This window comes from Chionomys nivalis, chromosome 2 (assembly GCF_950005125.1).
Source record: "Chionomys nivalis chromosome 2, mChiNiv1.1, whole genome shotgun sequence".
In the NCBI taxonomy this organism is placed as follows: Eukaryota; Metazoa; Chordata; class Mammalia; order Rodentia; family Cricetidae; genus Chionomys; species Chionomys nivalis.
This window is the reverse complement of record NC_080087.1, coordinates 85,339-108,805: the sequence shown is the minus strand read 5'-3', so window position 1 is coordinate 108,805 and position 23,467 is coordinate 85,339. Positions and strand designations below refer to the sequence as shown.

General features: G+C 34.8%; 2 protein-coding genes across 3 annotated transcripts; one reads left to right on the top strand and one right to left on the bottom strand.

The window, feature by feature from the left end:
- The first annotated feature begins 7,077 nt into the window (after positions 1-7,077).
- LOC130862725 (olfactory receptor 4P4-like) lies at positions 7,078-8,007 on the top strand. The gene is given in 1 exon segment (XM_057752484.1): positions 7,078-8,007. A coding segment is annotated over 1 exon segment (930 nt).
- A 10,991-nt stretch (positions 8,008-18,998) lies between these two features.
- Positions 18,999-20,737, bottom strand: LOC130867307 (olfactory receptor 4C46-like). Of its 2 annotated transcripts, XM_057759132.1 has the most exons (2): positions 20,724-20,737; positions 18,999-19,914 (listed from the first exon to the last, which is right to left on the bottom strand). In XM_057759132.1, the coding sequence occupies exons 1-2, from the start codon at positions 20,735-20,737 to the stop codon at positions 18,999-19,001; spliced, it is 930 nt and encodes a 309-aa protein (XP_057615115.1). The 2 variants fall into 2 exon arrangements, with proteins under 2 accessions (XP_057615115.1, XP_057615126.1); XM_057759143.1 differs by lacking the exon at positions 20,724-20,737 and having other exon boundaries at positions 18,999-19,925.
- Positions 20,738-23,467: the final 2,730 nt, after the last annotated feature.

The following is a 23,467-nucleotide window of genomic DNA, read 5'->3' as shown; positions in this document are numbered from 1 at the left end:
TGGTCAATCAGTGAGGAAACAGCTGTGCCCTATCTTAAAAGAGCGTTTACAGCTGTATGCTTTCAGATTTCTGCAGTTTTATATCTGAGACTTGTCTCACAGGAATTCATTATTTCCTGTCATATGAAGAATTTCTCTTAAAGGTTAGTGTTCTGGAAGTCTATTTGACTAACAGCAGGTTTTCAGCTGAGAACTGCATTTGCTGTACTTGAAAAGTTTATGTTTTTATTCCATATTTTTTATTTGAGGTTTTTCTTGTTAAGAATCTACATACCAGCAGCAATTAGCACAGAACCTGGATGTTGCCATATTTTTATCAAGACTGTTCTGTCTCTGCCACAGGCACAAATCACACCCTAGTACTGGGGTCACAAACATGTGCAACCACTTCCAGCTTTTCCGAGTGATGTGGTGCTTATTCTTATATGACAAACTTCTAATCCTCCTATACTTCTACAAAAGTTTTTCTAACAAAACAAACTGATAAAGATTTTGTCTATTTTAAACTTTGAACAAGTCATACATTAACAGAATGCTATGTTTTAAATTGTATTTTCATTACCTTGCCTTTGAATATATCCTATGTCTTACAACTAGATATAAAGATTTCTTTGGGCAAAATAATATGCAAAAAGAATTTAATGCCATAGGTAATGTTGATGTGCAACAGTGAATAGAAAATCCAAGATGAGAAACAATGTTGCAAATAGCTGTGACTTCAAAAACATACATAGAAAATTAAAGTTATGAAAAACTGTAAAGCTCTCAATTTTAATTACATATTTTAAAATTTTGATGTTACATAAAAAGTAATTTTACAAAATCTATTTTAATTTGAGACCAACTGTACATTGGATAAACACCAGTAAAGTCTGTCTACCCAGTAAAGCAGGGTTCTTTGGACTGGAGAGGGAGGGGGAGGGGATTGGGGGAGGGGGAGGGAAATGGGAGGCAGGGAGGAGGCAGGAATTTTTATTAAAAATACAATAAAAAAATTTTTTAAAAAAGCCAAAGGGAGGGGGGAAATATTAGAAGCCCATATGCCATGGTATGTACTCACTCATAAGTGGATACCAGCTGTAAAAAAAAAAAATGAACCTATAGTTTATGATCCTAGAGAAGCTAAGTAACAAGGTGAACTCCAAAAATGCAAGCAAACAAACAAACAAAAAAAAACAACAACATACATAGATCCACCTGGAATGGTGAAATAGAAAAGATTGCCTGATAAAATTGGGAGCATGGGGGTGGTGTGAGAAGGGAGGTCAGAAGGGAAGAGAAAGGGATAAGGAAGGTGGGAGGAGAACTTGAGGGAACAGAGAGTCGACATGGAGAAGGACAGAGATGAAAGCAAGAAAAGAGATATTTTGATTGAAGAAGCCATTATGTGGCTAGCAAGAAACCTCACACTAGAGAAATTTTGAGGAATCCACAAGGATGACCCCTTAGCTAAAACCCTAAGCAATAGAGGAGAGGGTGCCTGAATTGGCCTTACCCTGTAATCAGACTGAAAATTATCTTAAATGTCACCATAGAACCTTCATTCAGCTACTGATAGAAATAGAGACATAGACCCACAATGGAGCACTGGGCTGAGCCTCCAAGGTCCAGTTGAAGGGTGGAAGGAGTGAGAATATGTGCAATGAGTTCAAGACCATGATGGGGTTCACCCACTGAAACAGTTAACCTGAGCAAATGGGAGCTCACCAATTCCAGCTGGACAAGAAAGGAATCAACATAGGTCCAAACTAGCCCCTCTGAATGTGGGAGACAGGTGGATGGCTGGGGCAGACTGAGGGGCAACTGGTAGCAGCGCCAGTGATTATCCCTACTGCTTGTACTGGCTTTTGGGGAACCTATTCTCTTTGGATGGATTCCTTGTTCAGCCTGGATATAGTAGGGAGGACCTTGCAACTTCCCCAAAGCAATGTGCCTTACACTCTCTGAGCACTGCATGGTGGTGGGGTGTTGAGGGATTAGGTGAATAAAAGGGGAAGAGGGGAGGGAATGGGAACAGGGATTGATATGTAAAATGAAATGAGTTTTTTTCTTTAAAAAATAATAAAATAATATAAATTCAAAAAGGATTGGGAATATACCCAAGAGATGTCCTATCATACTACAAAATTATTTGTTCACCTATGTTCATAGCAGCATTATTTGTAATAGCCAGAACCTGGAAACAACCTAGATGCCCTTCAATGAAAGAATGGATGAAGAAAGTGTGGAATGTATACATATTAGAGTACTACTCAGCAGGAAAAAACAATGACTTCTTGAATTTTGCGTGCAAATGGATGGAAATAGAAAACACTATCCTGAGTGAGGTAACCCAGACCCAAAAAGATGAGCATGGGATGTACTCACAAATAATTGGATTTTAGCCATAAATAAAGGACATTGAGTCTATAATTCGAGATCCTAGAGAAGCTAAATAAGAAGGTGAAGCCAAAGAAAAACATATAGTCATCCTCCTGGATACTGGAAGTAGACAAGCTTGCTGGGCAAAAATTGGGAACTGGGGGATGGGATGGGATGGGGGAAAAGGGAGATGGGGAGAGAAAAGTGAGAAGGGGAGGATGGGGAGAGCTTGAGGGAATGGGATGGTTGGGATAATGGAAGGATGGATATGGGAGCAGGGAAGTATATATCTTAATTAAGGGAGCCATTTTAGGGTTGGCAATAGCCTTGACTCTAGAGGGGTTCCCAGGGGTCTAGAGAGATGTCCCCAACTAGGTCCTTGGGCAGCTGAGGAGAGAGAGCCTGAAATGGCCCGATCCTATAGCCATTCTAATGAATATCTTGCATATCACCATAGAACCTTCATCTGGCGATGGATGGAGATAGAGACAGAGATCCACATTGTTACAGTAAATTTTTCAAACTAAAGTTTTAAAAGCTTTTATTCATCTATCCATTTATTTCTTCATTAGTATAAACTATATCTTTATTTTTTTAGATTTTAATGAAATTCTATAATTAGTTTTGATTGTTCTATCTGGTCATTTAGAGCATTTTCATGTCATGCCATCAGGCTCTTTGTTCTGTATCTATTTTGGTGAACACATTTCCAGTGCTTGGAGTGTCTTAAACCTCTCTTCACCTACCTATGACACACACACTCATCCTAGAATCATGCATTTTTCTATATGGCTTAATTCCTTTATTTTGGAGAATAGTATTAATATTTAAGATATAGCCAATGGTCATGACATGTAAGCTTATTTCATGTAAAGTGACATTAGAATAGGTTATGGAGGATATACTAATGTTTGTATGCAAAATATCTATATTGTTTGTAGAGTTAGGCATCTTTTGTGTATCTGTTTTAAACAATTAGAGTAAAAATCCATCTATAAATGAGTTGCACTGGGTCTGATCTGCCTATTATTTTCAATATTCACTATCTATTTTTCTCCATCACTGACTAGTAATGTATTGGCACACAAAAGACACCAAGGCACCTCTCTGTATCAGAGCACTTGCCTGTCACATACATTTCCCTGGACTCCACTTCTGGAATTGTTAAATACATAAAACACACTTGAAGTCATAGCACCTCCCCAGAGAACATGATAAAAAGTTCTGTTTGAACTGCTTGAGACTAGTTCTCAGCATGAGTATAACTATAGTTTCCTTCCCATATAATAAAGGAGAAAGAAACTCAAATTGCATAATCAGCAAATTTCCTATCAGTCAATAAAATTTTGTCATAAATGGGAAACAATCTTTTTACAGAATATTTATAATTCTGTTTCAGATTTTTCTCAAACATTTTGTATATAAAAGGATGCTGCTAACTGGTGAGTTGGTAATGAGCATACATGAATGATAAACTTTTCATAATTACTATCTTCAGATGAAATTAAAATGTATCTTTAAGAAATAATATTTGCCCAAATAATATTGCTTAACAGCTGAATTTGAAATGCTTATAGTAAGAAGTAAAATGGTTGAGACACAATATATTTGTGTCTCAAATGCTTTCTCTCTAAATTGTAGAGTGTCCTATAATTATGGGCTTGGTAGTTTGATATGTGACATATATTTATTAAATTTTTAATTTTCTAATCCATAAGCTTGGTAAAATATCGTTATTTGTGTTAAAGCCTTCAAGTAAGAAGTTACAAGGAAATAATAATCTAAAGTTATATGACTTATTCCCTAATAAGGGAGCAGAGATTATTATAAATCAAAACAGCATATTTAAAATAAGAGTAGTACATGTGTAAGTAAGCAATTTTATTATCTTCTATTGTTCATAAATTTGTGATATTGAAAATAGATTTACTTCTGCATTAGTAATTTGTGTAGGAAGGATACTTAAAGAATGTTCATTGTAGCTCCTTCATTTTATAGACTAAGAATTTTATGGACTAAGTCCTGAATCTTAGAAGTGACATTATTAAGACCTAATCTCAAATTTCTCCCATCAACCCTTACTTTTCTTTATGACTAATCATCCTTTAGAAGCTAAGAGATATTGTTATCTAAAACCTTACAAACCTTATGCACCAGTGATTTTCCAGGGTTAATTATGAATCTAAGAACTGATTCTGTCTGGGGTGTGTATACAGACTTCAAATTAGTTCATAGTCTCATTTTCTAATTGAAGATTTTCTGTTTAAAATAATTGACTATGAAGCAAATATTGAAATTCAGAAAATGTACCAGTTTGCTTGACTTATTCACACATTTATACAAAATTCAAAATTTGGCAATACAGAATTAATGTTCAGTTTATCTCTACTTTTTCTTGCCTTTGAACAGGGCATATAAAGAGGTGGTGATGAATTCAGGATCTGGGATCAGAAAACTCTCAAGATGTAGTTGGCTATATGCTGGTTGTGTTATCATGCATAAGTGTCTTTCAGGATGAGATTATAGCAAGCTTTATTTACCCTTTTAAGTGGCACATCAATACTATCACAATGCTGCTACTCCAAAATCATTTTTAATAAAACTCTTTCATCTATTATGAAAGTTGATAATCAGAACCTGTCTTTAACAATAAAGTAAGATGTATGTCTTTATTTCAACTTTAAATTTTTTTAAACAAATAATTTATTTTTAAATTTAAATTAACAGGGGTTATATATGAAGTTAGCTACTAATTTGCCACATGTAACCAAGGAGATATCTAACTATAAGGAGTGATTAAATTTTTACAAGTAAGGCTTTAAAACACTAATAAAGTAGCAATTAAACTCGATATGCCTACATTTTTGAAAGGGCTGAATCAAAATGAAAAGGAGGCCACAATTTTGAAAGGTAGCAAAGAGAGGCTTATAGAAGGGTTTGGAGAAAAGAAGAGAAGGGAGAATATGTTGTAATTTATAAATATTAATAAATAAAAATATTTTATAAACTAAGAAACAAAATTTTAGGGAGAAAGTTAAATATCAACTATAATAATCTTCTGAATCAAATGAACTCAGCTTCCAACAATATATTCTAATAAATATCTAATAAATTAATGAAGAGCATCAGATTATTTCTGCCTGGCAATTCTATAAACTTTAATAACACAATGTGTGTGTGAAAAATTTATGCAACTTACAGATGTACAAATCACAAAAGTGTGTGTTTATGAAAATTTATATTACTAACCTAGTTTTAGAATAATTAAAATGAATTTTCCTGTTATATAGCAAAATATTACTATTACCTGTTTTGGAGAAAGATTAGAACTTACTTCTAAAAATCTTGTACTTTTAGTCTATTCTTTTTGAAATTTGACTATGGAAATGAAAATCTTCATTTCATAATCAGTATCATAAAAAGCAAGGAATCAAAGGAATTTTGTACAACTTTTGCCTCATATTGATTTGTGTGGCATTATTTTCTTATAGGTCTTTTGCTTATATCTTACAGTTTCCAATTTTGTGTGTCTTCTTGGGGTGTGTATGTGTATGTGTGGGGTGTTTGAGTTCCTTTTTTTTCTCTTTTTTTTTTAAGATATCCATTTTGGGGGGGATTTTTTAATTGTTTTTGTTTTTTGTTTTAATTGCTTACCTGTTTGTTCTCTTAATAGAGAAAAATGAAATGGTATTGATGAATGAAGAAGTGACAATGATCTGGGAGAAGTTAGGGGAAAAGAAACCATGTGAAACTTTATTTTTAATAAAAAAGCAATTATTATTAATGTGAATGGTAGTATTAATAATATATCAAAGAATAGAAACAATTTTATAGCAGTTAACATCTGAATGCGAAATTAGAGCTAAAATGCACATTAAAGTTAATATTTTGAGACTTTTTGTCAAGAATTAATTTTAAGATATATTATTTGGAAGTATTAAAAATTAAATTTACACATGGTCAGCCTTGTCCATGATTCAAACAGTCTACTACTGCATCTGGAACCTATCTACTATAATTCTCATAGTTCATGTAGCCAAAGATTTTATGATTTTTATTGACTGATAATGAGATACACTATTAATAAATTTTAGTTGTTAAAATTAAACTCAATTTTTCATAAAGGAACAAAATTGGGAACTTGACTGCAGAACACTAGGTTCAAAATATTTTAATATCTTGAACACTGTTGTGTTTTTCAATACTTAAATAATAATATTTATGAAAATGCTGGTAGAATTTACAAATAAATTCATTATGTTATTCTGTGAGTTCTATAAGTAGAATCAGAGCAGGACATATTTTATATTCTACTGACAATCACATGGAGTTGTTGAAAAGTAAAGGCACATTATAGAGAAAAAAAGGAACATGGACCACACTAAAACATCTTACTCTCTTAACCACAGTTATTTGTGATTTCCACAATTCACAGAAAATATGGATTTGTACAATTATAATGGACAATTATAGAAAATAAATCTCTATTTAATTTAAGATTTATTTGAAACCAGATGTTACATTTTCATAGAATCCTGAAAGCTACTGCAACTGAACTCCAGATTTTTATGATCTGATTTACTTGACTGAAGGAAGATAGGCCTAGCTATCACATCAGAAAGAATATATTCATAAAACTGTTAGCAGACACTTCTAAACATAAATTCTTCAATTATGTCATTTCAGGTGACCTGCATTTTCTCTCTATATGGCACCATGGATAGAAGCAGTAACATCACAGTTTTTATTCTATTGGGACTTTCCCAAAATAAGAACACTGAAGTCATTTGCTTTGTTTTCTTTTTATTTTGCTGCAATACTATTTGGATGGGCAATGTACTCATAATGGTTTCTATCACATGCACTCAACTCATTCACCAACCCATGTATTTCTTCCTCAACTATCTGTCACTTTCTGATCTCTGCTACACATCCACTGTTACCCCTAAATTAATGACTGACTTACTGGCAGAAAGGAAACTAGTTTCCTATAATAATTGCACGATATAACTCTTTACAACTCATTTATTTGGAGGAATTGAAATCTTTATTCTCACAGGGATGGCTTATGACCGATATGTAGCCATTGGCAAGCCCCTGCATTATACCATAATCATGAGCAGGCACAGGTGTAATGCGATCATCATGGCTTGTTGTACTGGGGGATTTGTGCACTCAGCTAGTCAGCTTCTTCTTGCTCTCTTCTTACCATTTTGTGGCCCAAATGAGATAGATCACTATTTCTGTGATGTGTACCCTTTGTTGAAATTGGCCTGTTCCAACACACACATAATCGGTCTCTTAGTCATTGCTAACTCTGGCTTAATTGCTTTAGTTACTTTTGTTGTTTTGGTACTGTCTTATTTTTTTATACTGTATACCATAAGGGCATACTCTGTGGAGAGTCGAAGCAAAGCTCTGTCTACTTGCGGTTACCACTTAACTGTTGTCATCCTGTTTTTTGCTCCTGCACTATTCATTTACATCAGACCAGCTACCACATTCCCGGAAGATAAGGTGTTTGCTCTTTTCTACACCATAATAGCTCCAATGTTTAACCCTCTGATATACACGCTGAGAAACAAGGAGATGAAGAATGCCCTACAGAAAGTTTGGAGTTATCAAGTGTTTCTGAAAGGAAGGTAAATGACTTGTTCCATGAGGCAAGACATGTATGGCCATTTTAAAAGTCTATGGAAAGGTAAGTGGATAGATAGCATATCCGCTCTTAAATTATATTTCTACATGGTCTCTTCATCAACAATCTGGGAAGTATTTTCACATAAGCCTTCTTAAATTTACTTAATCATTAGGACTGTATTCTGGTAATAAAATAAGCTTCCTTTAAAAGTAATACATTTTATTATTCTTTTAAAGAAATTCATATAATGTATCTTGACTGTATCCAACTTTTCCCTCAAGTTCAGCCCAGATCCAATCCCTTGTCTCCCTTCCCATTTATGATCCTGTTTGTTTTAAGAAAGTTTCTCACATTGTCATTGTCCTCTTATCATCTTTCCACACAATGTTTGTGATTTTCATGAGATTTAAGTGTTGGGATTCTGCTGTAAGTATGTTAACTGGGGGCTGGTAGTTGAATGTCTGCTGATCTCTATAATTTCACAATTTAAGTTTTTACAATGGTGTTGGTTTTCTGCAAAGAGAAATTTCCTTGATAGGAGGTGAGAGATGCACTCTTTTGTGGATATAATAAGTATTTAGAATTCAATGGACATTTTTTTCTGGCTTAGTATATGGCTAGTAATAATGTCTCATCTAGGTTACATGGCTTCATAATACATGGGTGGTTGGCTAAATTTACAAGGTCACACATGAATTCCTCCTATGGAGTGGACTGTAAGTTCAATTAGGGGAACATTGGTTCCCCCTACATGTGATACTATTTCAGTTTTTGGAATATTTTGTCGTCTGTTAATATTTGTGCTTTGTAGACAGTATAGAAGAATAGGACTACAGTGTCCTATTCACTGTTCATAGATTTCATGTCTCCTCCTGAAACTAGTCTAGAGCTAGTCCTTAGTGAGGAGGTTTTCATGTCATACGTACATATCAGTTTGTTCAAATAATGTGTTCAAAGAATTAGATATCTTCAGAAATTGAGTTTTACCTTCTTTTTCTGAAAAAGCACCAAAAACAATAGAAGTACCACATACTCTCATGGGTTTCAGGTACTCTATGACCAACAATTCAAATGGAGGTTTTCCATTCCTGATAGCAGAGTTTTTGGAAGAAATTCTATAGTTTTAGGAGTAGCATTTTCAGCCAGTAGGCATACTTTCAAAAATTATCTACATATTTATTTATATGTTTGTGTGTGTGTATGTGTGTGTGAGGGTGTATATACATACATACATATTTTCATCTATATGTAATATATAATGTATAGGTAATGTTTCTATATATGTTTATATGTAACCATAAAGCAGCTGTCATAAGTTTTACATAGCTTTTTATTAAAACTACTTTAAAATATATTTTTCATTGTATTAATATTTCAATTATATTTTAATAAATAAAGCTTGCCTGAAGATCAGAGAGTAAACAACCACCCTGGTCAACCATAGAGACCAGAAAGCCTTTACATACACACCTTTAATCCCAGTAGTCACAATAATTAGCCATAGAAACTTCTCAGTAGTGGTATACACCTTTAATCCCAGCACGAGAGAGGAATCAAAGACAGGAAGAGACACCTCTCAGGCAATCTCATTTTGAGGATTCCTGGAAGCAGAATTATCATTTTAAGACTGAAGTTGAGGTAATAGCAAATATTTGACCACTTTGCTTTTCTGGTCTTCAAGTTGAACCTCAATATATGTCTCTGGGTTTTCATTAATGGTGTTACATTTCAGGTTATAACACCATGCAAAGATAAAATGCTACTGTGCTGATTATTTTTTGAAAAATTGTTATAAACTGGTCAGCTGGGAATTCCAGTTGTGGTATTATTTTTAGCACATTGCCCCGTAATCATGTCCATGAAGCATCCTCTTGAACAGCGATTGATGGGAAGGCATTCTTCTCACTCAGAGAGGTATGGAAATCCCTGTGAAGGTGGCCATGTATAAAATAACAAGCCATATAGGCCTTGGAAAATGAGCCAGTAAGCAACACCTTTCAATGGTTTCTGCTTCAGTTTCTGTATGCCCTTTCTGAGTTCATGTTCTTATTCCCTCAAAGATGGGCTCTATTCTGTAAGATTTAATGAAACCTTTTTTTTCAAGTTTGGATTTTGTCATGGTGTTTTATCATATCAACACAAAGTAAACTGCCGCGCACCGCACCCCCGTCAGCGCTCTACGCGCGCTAGAATCCAGTTCACGAGCTTTGGGCAAGGGGCTGGAGGTTGAGGAAACACACACAGAGATAGACACTCGGACCTCCAATCACTGGTACAAAGCCCTCTTTTAATAGCACCATGGAGACTTAAATAACCAGCAGTCAATGGCCAACAGATGAAAACCCCATCCTCTGATCCTCAAGGCACAGCTTTTAGTAAGTTGCAATCAAAAGGCTCTAGCAGGGAAGAGCAGCTGAAGATCAGGACTCCAATTGATCTCAATAATAAGCAATGATAGAAACCTTCAAATTTTAAAGGCTATTGAAAAACATTAAAGCATCAGTAGGTTAACTACACCTTGGTACTCAATTCTTCCTATGCTCCATGTTTCTAAGATCATAAAGGAATTAATACTTTAAATGTAGCAGCACTAAAAAGCACTTGCAAACCTATTTTACCAAAGTGCATACTAAATCATGAATAATATAATGATTTCTTGTGTTTATATATATTTAAATAGTAGAATTAAATATAAAGAAATGCAAATTACATTTATAGATACCTATGGTATAATAAATATATTACTACTATCACTTAAAACAGAGGTGCAATGCCCCAAAAATTTACTTTTATGTCCTTGTAGCTGGAAGCATGATCTGTGTTTTATTTTCATGACTTTAATCATACAAAAGAGGTATTTCTTACATGCTCCAATAAACACTAAGAAAATTATACATATTTCTTTCTGAATCCCAGCCACCTCTCCTGTCTCTGTGTTATTTTTTTCATGTAATAGTTTTCATTCGATAATAGGAGTACTGGTAAGAACATTTATAATCATCATTTTTAGCACTAGCTAGTTTGAAACAATTAATTCAATTATTAGATAAATCAATGAGAGAGGAACTCAGTCCAGTAAGGATATTCAAAACATTTCTGCCCAGTCTTCTTGTTTTTGTTGATATCATTTCAGTAATGCAAAGTATGAATCTTTAAATGTTTGTTAAATTATGAAAATAAATCACTTCAGATATTTAATTAGTGTGTAACTATTATTCAATAATTGAATAGTAATCAATACAGTTAACAATAAAGAAGACAACTAAAAACAAATAGATAAGTTTATAGTTGTTTCCATTTGACTAATTAATGCTTCCTTAGGTTATCTACAGTTAATTCCCTTTTTATTTCAGTTTGAGATTTTTTTTCTCTATGTTTGCCTCTGAGTAGTAGAAATAAAGAAAGTGGCTCAGAATCTATTTGACATTTCAATTTTTGCTTTTAAATTTCTTTGTAGGCTGTGAATAACTTTGTGCTTAATCAATACTTTATGCAGCTACCAAATATTATAGCGATATTTTTCTTGATGTGAAATTTTATACATAAGTAGGCATCATTTCCCCGTTGTGTTGTCACCAGTTTCTGGGAAATGTCACATTATAATCTCCATGGACAACGTTTTGAATTTATGTCAAAAAAGTTTCCTCTTAAATATGGGACACAATAAAAAGACCAAACCTAAGAATAATAGGAATAGAAGAGGGAGAAGAAGCACAGCTCAACGGTCCAGAAAATATATTTAATAAAATTATAGAAGAAAACTTTCCCAACCTAAAGAAAGATATACCTATGAAGGTTCAAGAAGCATACAGAACACCGAATAGGCTGGATCAAAAAAAAAAAAAAAAAAAAAACCACCTCTGGCCATATAATAATCAAAACACAAAACATACAGAATAAAGAAAGAATATTAAGAGCAGCAAAGGAAAAAGGCCAAGTTACTTATAAAGGTAAACCTATCAGACTTACACCTGACTTCTCTATGGAAACCACAAAAGCCAGAAGGTCCTGGATAGATGTACTGCAGAAACTAAGAGACCATGGAAGCAAGCACAGACTACTATACCCAGCCAAGCTTTTGTTCACTATAAATGGAGAAAACAAAATTTTCCAGGATAAAAACAAATTTAAAGAATACATAGCCACAAATCCAGCCTTACAGAAAGTAATAGAAGGAAAATCACTAACCAAGGAGTCCAACAATGACCACAATAACTCAGACATCTAGAGACCCTTCACTAGCACAACTCAAAGAAGGGAAACACATAAAATCTACTACTAAAATGTGACCGGAGTTAACAACCACTGGTCATTAATATCACTTAATGTCAATGGACTCAACTCACCTATAAAAAGGCACAGACTAAGAGATTGGATACGAAAACAGGATCCAACATTCTGCTGTTTACAAGAAACACACCTCAACCACAAAGACAGGCACCTACTCAGAGTAAAGGGTTGGGATAAGGCTTATCAAGTAAATGGACCTAAGAAACAAGCAGGTGTGGCCATACTAATTTCTAACACAGTTGACTTCAAACTTAAATCAATCAGAAGAGATGGAGAGGGACATTTTCTACTCATAACAGGAACAATTCATCAATCAATTCTCAATCAAAACAAGTCTCAATCCTGAATATCTATGCCCCTAATATAAAAGAATCCACGTACATAAAAGAAACATTGCTAAAACTCAAGGCAGCCATCATACCGCACACATTAATAGTAGGAGACTTTAATACTCCTCTCTCACCAATGGACAGGTCAATTAGACAGAAACCTAACAGAGAAATAAGAGAATTAATGAAGGTAATGAATCAAATGGACTTAACAGACATCTATAGAATATTCCACCCAAACAGGAAAGAATATACCTTCTTCTCTGCAGCTCATGGAACCTTCTCGAAAATTGACCACATACTCGGTAACAAAGCAAACATCCAGAGCTACAAAACAATATTAGTAACCACCTGTATCTTATCAGATCACCATGGATTAAAGCTAGAATTCAGCAACAATGCTACCCCCAGAAAGCCTACAAACTCATGGAAACTGAACAGTCAACTACTGAACCATACCTGGATTAAGGAAGAAATAAAGAAAGAAATTAAAGTCTTCCTTGAAGTCAACGAAAATAAAGAAACAACATACTCAAACCTATGGGGACACTATGAAAGCAGTCCTGAGAGGAAAGTTCATAGCACTAAGTGCCCACTTAAAGAAAACAGAGAAAGCACACATTGGAGACTTAACAGCCCACCTGAAAGCTCTAGAAAAAAAAAGAAGCAGACTCACCTAGAAGGAGTAGAAGAATGGAAATAATCAAACTGAGGGCTGAAATCAACAAAATAGAAACACAGAAAACAATTGAAAGAATCAATGAAACAAAAAGCTGGTTCCTGGAGAAAATCAACAAAATTGATAAACCCCTATCCAAACTAATCAAACGGCAGAGAGAGAATTTGCAAATTAATAAGATCAGAAATGAAAAGGGGGACATAACTACAGACACAGAGGAAATTCATAGAATCATTAGATCTTACTACAAAAGCCTGTATGCCACAAAACTGGAAAATGTAAAAGAAATGGACACTTTTTTAGATAAATACCATATACCAAAGTTAAACCAGGACCAGGTGAACAACCTAAATAGACCTGTTAGTCGTGAAGAATTAGAAGCTGTTATCAAAAACCTCCCTTCCAAAAAAAGTCCAGTACCAAATGGTTTCAATGCGGAATTCTACCAGAACTTCCAAGAAGACGTACTACCTATACTCCTTAATGTATTTCACAATATAGAAACAGAAGAGTCATTGCCAAATTCCTTTTATGAAGCTACAGTAACTCTGATACCAAAACCACACAAAGACTCAACCAAGAAAGAGAATTACAGGCCAATCTCACTCATGAACATCGACGCAAAAATCCTCAACAAAATACTGGCAAACCAAATCCAAGAACACATTAGAAAAATTATCCATTATGATCAAGTAGGCTTCATCCCAGAGATGCAGGGCTGGTTTAACATATGCAAATCTATCAATGTAATCCATCATATAAATAAACTGGAAGAAAGAAACCATTGATCGTCTCATTAGATGCTGAAAAAGCATTTGACAAAATTCAACATCCCTTTATGATAAAAGTCTTGGAGAGATTAGGGATACAAGGGTCATACCTAAATATAATTAAAGCTATCTACAGCAAGCCGACAACTAATATCAAATTAAACGAAGAGAAACTTAAAGCCATCCCACTAAAATCAGGAACACGCCAAGGCTTTCCACTCTCTCCATACCTCTTCAAATAGTTCTTGAAGTTTTAGCAATAGCAATAAGACAACATAAGGGGATAAAAGGGATTCAAATTGGAAAGGAAGAAGTTAAACTTGCATTATTTGCAGATGATATGATAGTGTACATAAGCGACCCCAAAAACTCCACCAAAGAACTCCTACAGCTGATAAACACCTTTAGTAATGTGGCAGGATACAAGATCAACTCCAAAAAATCAGTTGCCCTCTTATACACAAAGGATATGGGAGCAGAGAGGGAAATAAGGGAATCATCACCTTTCACGATAGCCACAAACAGCATGAAATATCTTGGGGTAACTCTAACCAAGGAAGTGAAAGATCTATTTGACAAGAACTTTAAGGCATTGAAGAAAGAAATTGAAGAGGATACCAGAAAATGGAAGGATCTCCCTTGCTCTTGGATTGGGAGGATCAACATAGTAAAAATGGCAATTCTGCCAAAGGCAATTTATAGATTCAATGCAATCCCCATCAAGGTCCCATCAAAATTCTTCACAGATCTTGAGAGGACAATAATCAACTTTATATGGAAAAACAAAAAACCCAGGATAGCCAAAACAATCTTATACAATAAAGGAACTTCTGGAGGCATTACCATCCCTGACTTCAAATCCTATTACAGAGCTACAGTAATGAAAACAGCATGATACTGGCATAAAAACAGAGAAGTCGACCAATGGAATCGTATAGAAGACCCGGATTTTAACCCACAAACCTATGAACAACTGATTTTCGATAAAGGAGGTAAATGTATACAATGGAAGAAAGAAAGCATCTTCAACAAATGGTGCTGGCACAATTGGATGTCAACCTGTAGAAGAATGAAAATAGACCCATATCTATCACCATGCACAAAACTCAAGTCCAAATGGATCAAAGACCTCAATATCAATCTGAACACACTCAACCTGATAGAAGAGAAAATGGGAAGTACCCTATAACATATGGGCACAGGAGATCGCTTCCTATATATAACCCCAGCAGCACAGACACTAAGGGCAACATTGAATAAATGGGACCTCCTGAAACTGAGAAGCTTCTGTAAAGCAAAGGACACTGTGATTAAGACAAAAATGCAGCCTACTGACTGGGAGAAGATCTTCACCAACCCTGCAACAGACAAGGGTCTGATCTCCAAAATATATAAAGAACTCAAGAAACTAGACTTTAAAATGATAATTAACCCAATTAAAAAATGGGGCACTGAACTGAACAGAGAATTCTCAACAGAAGAAGTTCAAATGGCCAAAAGATATTTAAGGTCATGCTCAACCTCCTTAGCGATCAGAGAAATGCAAATCAAAACAACTTTGAGATATCATCTTACACCTGTCAGAATGGCTAAAATCAAAAACACCAAGGATAGCCTTTGCTGGAGAGGTTGTGGAGAAAGAGGTACCCTCATCCATTGTTGGTGGGACTGCAAACTTGTGCAACCACTTTGGAAATCAGTGTGGCGGTTTCTCAGAAAAATTGGGATCAACCTACCCCTGGACCCAGCAATACCACTCTTGGGAATATACCCAAGAGATGCCCTATCATATGACAAAAGCATTTGTTCAACTATGTTCATAGCAGCATTATTTGTAATAACAACAACCTGGAAGCAACCTAGATGTCCTTCAATGGAAGAATGGATGAAGAAAGTGTGGAATATATACACATTAGAGTACTACTCTGCGGTAAAAAACAATGACTTCTCGAATTTTGCATGCAAATGGACGGAAATAGAAAATACTATCCTGAGTGAGGTAACCCAGACCGAAAAAGAAGATCATGGGATGTACTCACTCATAATTGGTTTCTAGCCATGGATAGGGGCCACTGAGTCTATAATTTGTGATCCTAAAGAAGCTAAACAAGAGGGTAAACCCAAGGAAAAACATATAGTTATCCTCCCAGCTATGGGAAATAGACAAGATTGCCGGGCAAAAAATTGGAATTTTGGGGGTGGGGTGGGATAGGGGTGAGGGGAGATGGGGAGAGAAAAGTGTGACTGAGAGGATGAGGGGAACTGGGGAAATCGGGGTGATTGGGGATAAAGGAAGGTTGGATAGGGGAACAGGGAAACTCATATCTTAGTTAAGGGAGCCACCTAAGGGTTGGCAAGAGACTTGAACTTGGAGTGGCTACCAGGTGCCCAGGGCAATGTCCCCAGTTAGTTCCTTGGGCACCTGAGGATAGGGAACCTGAAATGAACCTATCCTATAACCATACTGATGAATATCTTGCATATCACCATAGAACCTTCATCTAGCGATGGATGGAGATAGAGACAGAGACCCACACTGGAGCACCGGACTGAGCTCCCAAGGTTATAATGAGGAGCAGAAGGAGGGAGAACATGAAAAAGGAAGTCAGGACCATGAGGGGTGCACCCAGCCACTGAGTCAGTGGGGCTGATCTATTGGGAGCTCACCAAGGCCAGCTGGTTTCTGACTGAATAAGCATGGGATAAAACCGGATTCTCTGAACATGGCAGACAATGAGAGCTGATGAGAGGCCAAGGAGAATGGCACAGGGTTTTGATCCTACTTCATGTTCTGGCTTTGTGGGAGCCTAGACAGTTTGGATGGTCACCTTCCTAGACCTGGATGGAGGGGTGTGGACCTTGGACTTTCCACAGGGCAGGGAACCCTGACTGCTCTTGGGACTGGAGAGGGAGGAGAAGAGGAGTGGGGGGAGGGGGAGAGGGGTGGGAGGAGGGGGAGGGAAATGGGAGGCGAGGAGGAAGTGGGAAAAATTTTTTTTTCAATAAAAAAAATTGCTATGTATAAAGACAAAAAAAAAGTTTCCTCTCTAAATCAAAGCAGATACTTTTATTTAACATTTTTTGTTTTGTTTGTTTGTTTGTTTTTTCTCTTTTGAGATGGGGTTTTGCTGTAGTTTTGGAGCATGTCCTGGAACTAGCTCTTGTAAATCAGGCTGGCCTCGAACTCACAGAGATCTACCTGCCTCTGCCTTCCAAATGCTGGGATTAAAGGCCTGTGCCACCACCACCCAGCCCTCCTTTTAACTTTTAATTACATCAATTTCTACACAGTGAAGGCAAAAATTAGATTATATATTCAGACAGGATGACGGGAAAGGAAAATTATTTATAATAAGTGATCTCATATTTCACCTCTGTGAATCCATTATTTCACTTCCTTTATGCTGTTTTCTGCATTTCCGCATTGATATTTAATAATTCTCTACATACACTTTTCAACATTTTGTTAATCTTTCTGTATTTATCTCCCCCTCTCTGTATAGTATGGTAGCTACTTATAGCAAAATATCTTGCATCTTTTTAAGACAACTGACTCCTGTCACTGAAGAAATGTTCACACAAAATAGGGTTCATGTTTGTATAAGAAGAAATAATTTTAAGATAAGTGGAATAAGTTAAAAATCCAAAATAATTAAATCAGAAATATATATTTCTATAACTAAAATTGTTTTGAGATAACCAGACTCACACTATCATTTGATAGTTTATAAATTAATCAATAATCTAAAATAGTTATTTGTCTTTAATTCTATGTATTGATTTTTCCTTTCATAAGCACCTGTTCTAGTTTTAATTGCAACTTATACATAAAATCTGAAGTGGCATATCCATCTTATCTTCTATACTGAAACCTACATTATCCTTCTGACTAAAGGAAATGAAAGGAAGTAATGGATGAGACAATTACTGAAATATAGGGAGAGAAAGTTCTCAGTATTACCTCCCCATGGTCTGTCGATATATCATTTTTTAGGTAGCTCTAAGCAACATGAGGTATTTCTTCAACATGTTCAAGAGCCTGACTATTGAACTAAATGTTCTGTGGAATGTTTCCTGAGAAACGTGAATAGGATAAGCTGCTACATTTATGAGTATAGGAATTGAAATTGATAATAAAGTAAATGTCTATAGGCTGGGGATAGAGGCTCCTAGGGGATGGGAACTTATGTAGTACTGAATAATGTAAGAGTTTCCATATAAGTAAATACATTGCATCCTTTTGTTACATTATTATAATTAATTATATCTGTCTGGATATATGATTGAGTGGGCTTAATTAGATCCTATGAATAGCAATTATTAAATACTCTGTAAATTGGTGAAAAGGTACTTTCAACCATGAAATGTGTGTGTTGCTTCATGTTATCTGGCAAGTAAGTGATCTACACTAAAACTGAAGAAAAGAGGTTTTAGAGAAAAGGATCGAGTGAACCCAAACAACGGCATAAATATAGGAACATGAAAAGGCAAATATAAAGAAAGAGATAAGCTGCAAAGGAAGAAGGAATTTGGAACAAACGAGGGCAATGCAACAACAAATATTTGAAAGATGAGAACCAGTTACTATTATTATGATATTATATCAATAAAATAACTCCCCATTACAAATTGCTATATCGATAAATCAATGAATCACTCAACCAGTGCATGTTCATAAAAGCCCCTATTATACTAGTTGGGAGAGAGAGAAAGAGAGAGAGAACTATAAAATGTGCCAATAATTAGAGACTTTGATATATTCAGACTCATAAAGAGATGTCTTTATCAAACCATTCCACTCAAGGCTTAGAGAATGTGCTGGAGACAAGGCAGAAAGGTTATAAGAACCAGAGGTGCCAAATGATGCTAAGAAGAGCATCATTCATATACAAAAGGACTAATACACAAATCACAGAGAAGAAATATATTTATTTGTCTTCTGTATGAATTTTTCTATTTAACAATCCCATAATAGCTTCTTTCATTTGAGCATTTCTCAGGGTATAGATTAAAGGGTTTAACATGGGAGTTATCATTGTGTAGAACACAGCAACTGCCTTATCAATAGGTAAAGTAGTTGCAGGTCTCATGTACACAAATATGGAGGGCAAGAAGAATAATACAACCACAGTGATGTGGGAAATACAAGTGGAGAAGGCTTTGCGTCTCCCTTCTGCACTGTGGTTTCTTAATGAGTACAGGATAACTGTGTAGGAGCCCAGAAGAAGTAGAAATGTTAACAGACAGATAAACCCACTGTTAGCAGCAACAAAGAGCCCCAGAATGTGGGTATCAGTGCAGACCAGTTCAAGCAAAGGGTTAAGATCACACATAAAATGATCTATGACATTAGGGCCACAGAAAGGTAAATCAATAATGAACAGGATCTGTATGATTCCGTGAAGAAACCCTCCCATCCATGACACCCCCACTAGCAGGTTACAAACTACTCTGTTCATGATGGTTGCATAGTGCAGGGGCTTGCAGATGGCCACGTAGCGATCATAAGCCATTGCAGTAAGCAGGATGACTTCAGCAGCTGCAAAGAAATGTTCTCCAAAGACTTGTGTCATACATCCATTGAATTGAATAATCTTTTTTTCATGAAGCGAATCAAAAATCAGTTTAGGGTTATTGACAGAAGAATAGCAGGCATCAATAAAGGAGAGATAGGCAAGGAAGAAGTACATAGGGGACCTTACCAAACGACTGTGTGTAATGGTGACAAGAATGAGCAAATTTCCGATCACAGAGACAATGTAGATGACCAAAAACACAGCAAATACAATTTTCTGCATCTTTTGGTTCTGTGTGAGCCCCAGAAGAACAAACTCAGTCACATTCCTCTTTCCCATTGACTTCTTTGGATAGTTAATCACATTGCCAGAAAAAATAATGCATCCTCAACTTCATTTAAGTTTGGCATCTTCATAATTAACATTTAAATTCTGCTCAATTGTAAAATTTTTGAATATTGTTCATGTTGTTTTCTTCATGCTTTGTCTTATTCAAACTGACTCCTGGATGACTAGATGAAGATGGCTGCACAGAGTATAAACATAAAGAACTTCTTTAAATGAAGCTGGAGGTGAAGAGATTCAAGTAGTTGGAGGATCAAATAATGGCCACTAATGTGAAGCTAAATATTTATGTTCTTAAACTTATGAAATAAGGAGCCATAAAAGGTAATTGAAAATATAACTTGAAAACTAGCAAGTCATTAGGCTAAGAGGAAACTCAGGACACCAATATAGTAAACTGACTTTCGTGCCTTAAAAGAAACAGAATTGAGTTCACTTCTCCATCAAATCCAAAAAAGGAAGCTCAGGTATTAGACTATTTGTCAAGTTTTCTTTTTACCACTTGAAAAAGGTATTTTTCTTTGAAAAAAAAACAAATACAAATAAGTTATGAATCAATCTTTTTCAAACAAACTACCAGGATCTGAAAAAGTATAGCTTTTATTACTTTTCCAAAATAAATATTAATAAGCAATTAAAATGGGTCATTAATGGATATAAAGAAGGTCAGGGTAATAATCAAAACTATTTTATAAAGAAATAAATGAATTGCTATAAAATAATGCATAATAATTCACAGTATATATGAAAGAATTATAATAGCTGTAATAAAGTATTTCTTCTATGTACTGCACATTGCTTCTCATTTTTTTTTAATACTCATTCTATGTACTGCTGCTATTTATCTATTTTAAAAGTAATAAAATGATGGATAGGACCATGTGTAAGTTCAATACTAATATTGAATAAATTGACAAAATCTTCTGTCTATTAATAGTAGTTTCTTATAGGTATTTGTTTATTCAATCCCATTCGTAAAGGAATTTGCTGGTAAATCTCATTTTTCTACAGTTTTATGGCTATTTTTACAATTACATAACATTATATGTAATTATATGACATATGATTCTAGTTATAAAACAATCTTATAGTTATTTAACATAAACTAGAGAAGTTAATATTTCTATGCTAGAAATCAGAAGAAAAGGTGACTTGATTATAATTATTCTTACATAATTTCATCTGTAATTTTTAACAAATATTAATAAAAATGTTATCATTAAGTTCAATAATTGTCATTTTATAAAATATTAGTTTATAATTTGCTCTGTATGTGCTTATAACACTTCATAACATTTCATATAATTTGGGTGACAACTTCATATGACTAATTTTGTCAGTGAACCTGTAAATAATTCTTAACATACCTACTTACATTCCATGTACTAAGAAATGCATGCTGCTGGATTCTTGAAACTGTTTTTTTTTTATCTTGGTCTAACTTGAGATCACTTTTCCCTAACATCCTTATAAAATGAGATCCCAGAATTCCGTTGTAACCCATTAAGAACTATTGCAGCAGCGGCCAAACATACCCATTCAAGAATTGAAAGGAGCAAGTAAGAAGCCAGCTTTCCCTCCTGTCACTCCTTTCATTTTACATTCATTTCCTTGCAACTCATGAAGCTGCTTCATCACTGGTCTATAAAGTGAAATCTGCCTTATAATTTATTATGAGATTTGGTTAAAATAGAGAAACATACACAATAGTTAAAGTTATAAGGCTTCAAGTTATTTTTGTATAGTTGTGTATACATAAAAGATAAACTTATGTGGGTTGGGAAAAGCATGAAGAAACATTTGACCCTGTCATGAATTGAAAAAGAATCCTCCTCAACCTTACTTTCTATGAAGTCACAAAGATGGGTCTCACAGTGAATTATCTGTGTTTGTACTTATAATCAAGAACTCAATAATAGTTCAATTATTCTTTAGGACTTATGAGTGATATGTACAACTAATAATTTTCATTATCTTGATTTACTCTAATTATTAATAGAAGAATCCAAGGACAAAATAATATAATTTAATAATATAATATAATATAATATAATATAATATAATATAATATAATATATGGGTGGGTCTTATTAATAATTATATTTCTATTAGTTTCACATTATCTAAGAATAATGGTAAAACATTTATCTGTTAATTTTTAAAAATTAGGATGATGAGAAAAACCTTTGTGATTGTATTTAATGAACACTGAGAGATGGTGATTCCCATATGTGAAAAATCAAAATATCTAATAAGCACATCTGAAAAACATACCTTAACAGTTGGAAATGATCTTGACCATAGTTGTGAGTGTTCAGTGTTCACATCAATAACACATTCGGTGAGACTTCCTCTAGAGAAAAGAAACCTTTACTATAAAATATATGAATGTATTTGCTAAGAAACTCCTTAGATAACTTAATTTCAAATAGGTCTGTGTTAAGGAAGTGTCTTCAGAAAAAAAAATTTGCTCCATTACCCCCAAATTAAAATTATTTCAGAGAAAGTATGAATCATGATGCTTATAATGTATTATATAGAGAAAGTATTTTTGCTTCCTGATTCTGGTTCTGCAATTAGGAGGTAGCAAAACTGCAAAAACTATTCAAATGGATCCACTCCTGGTCAATCTTTCAGTGAGGAAACAGCTGTGCGCTACCTTAAAAGAGTGTTTACAGCTCTATGCTTTCAGATTTCTGCAGTTTTATATCTGAGACTTGTCTCACAGGGATTCATTATCTCCTGTGACAGAAAGAACCTCTCTTAGAAGGTGGTGTTCTGGAAACTTCTATTTGACACTTGCCAGTTTTTCAGCTGGTAATTGAGTTTCCTGTACATGCAAAGTTTAAATTTTTATTCCATTTTTTAATTGGAGCTTTTCTTGGTAAGAATCCACATACCAGCAGTACATAGTCTGGATCTTGTCATATTTTATCAAGACTTTCTTGTGTCTGCTGCTGTCTTTAATCGAATCATAGTGCTGGGGTCTCACATATGTGTAGCCCTTCCAGCTTTTCAGGTTGATGTGAATGACCGAACTCATCCTTGTACTACGTGGTTTTAATCCCCCTCTCACTCTAGGAAACTTTTTCTAATAAAATTAATTGATACTAATTCTTGTCTATTTTAAAATTTTGAACAGAGACATAATTATTATAAAGTTGTGTTTCATTATGCTTATTTAATATACCTCCCTTATGTATGCTGCCTATACATTGCAACTACTTGACCTTTCTTTGGGCAAAATAATATTAATAAGAATTTTAATGGCATAAGTCATGTTGATGTGCAACACTGAATAGGAAATGCAAGATGAGAAACAATGTTGCAAATACCATGGCTTCAAACACACACACAGAAAGACACTGAAAAATGAAAGTAATTTTATAACTACTACTGTAAAGCTCTCTATTTTAACTGCATTTTTTTTATTCAAAAAAAAAAAATTTCCGCCTCCTCCCTCCCTCCCATTTTCTTCCCTCACCTCCCATTCCTCTCCCCCTCCCCCCACTCCTCCCCCAGTTCAAAGAGCAGTC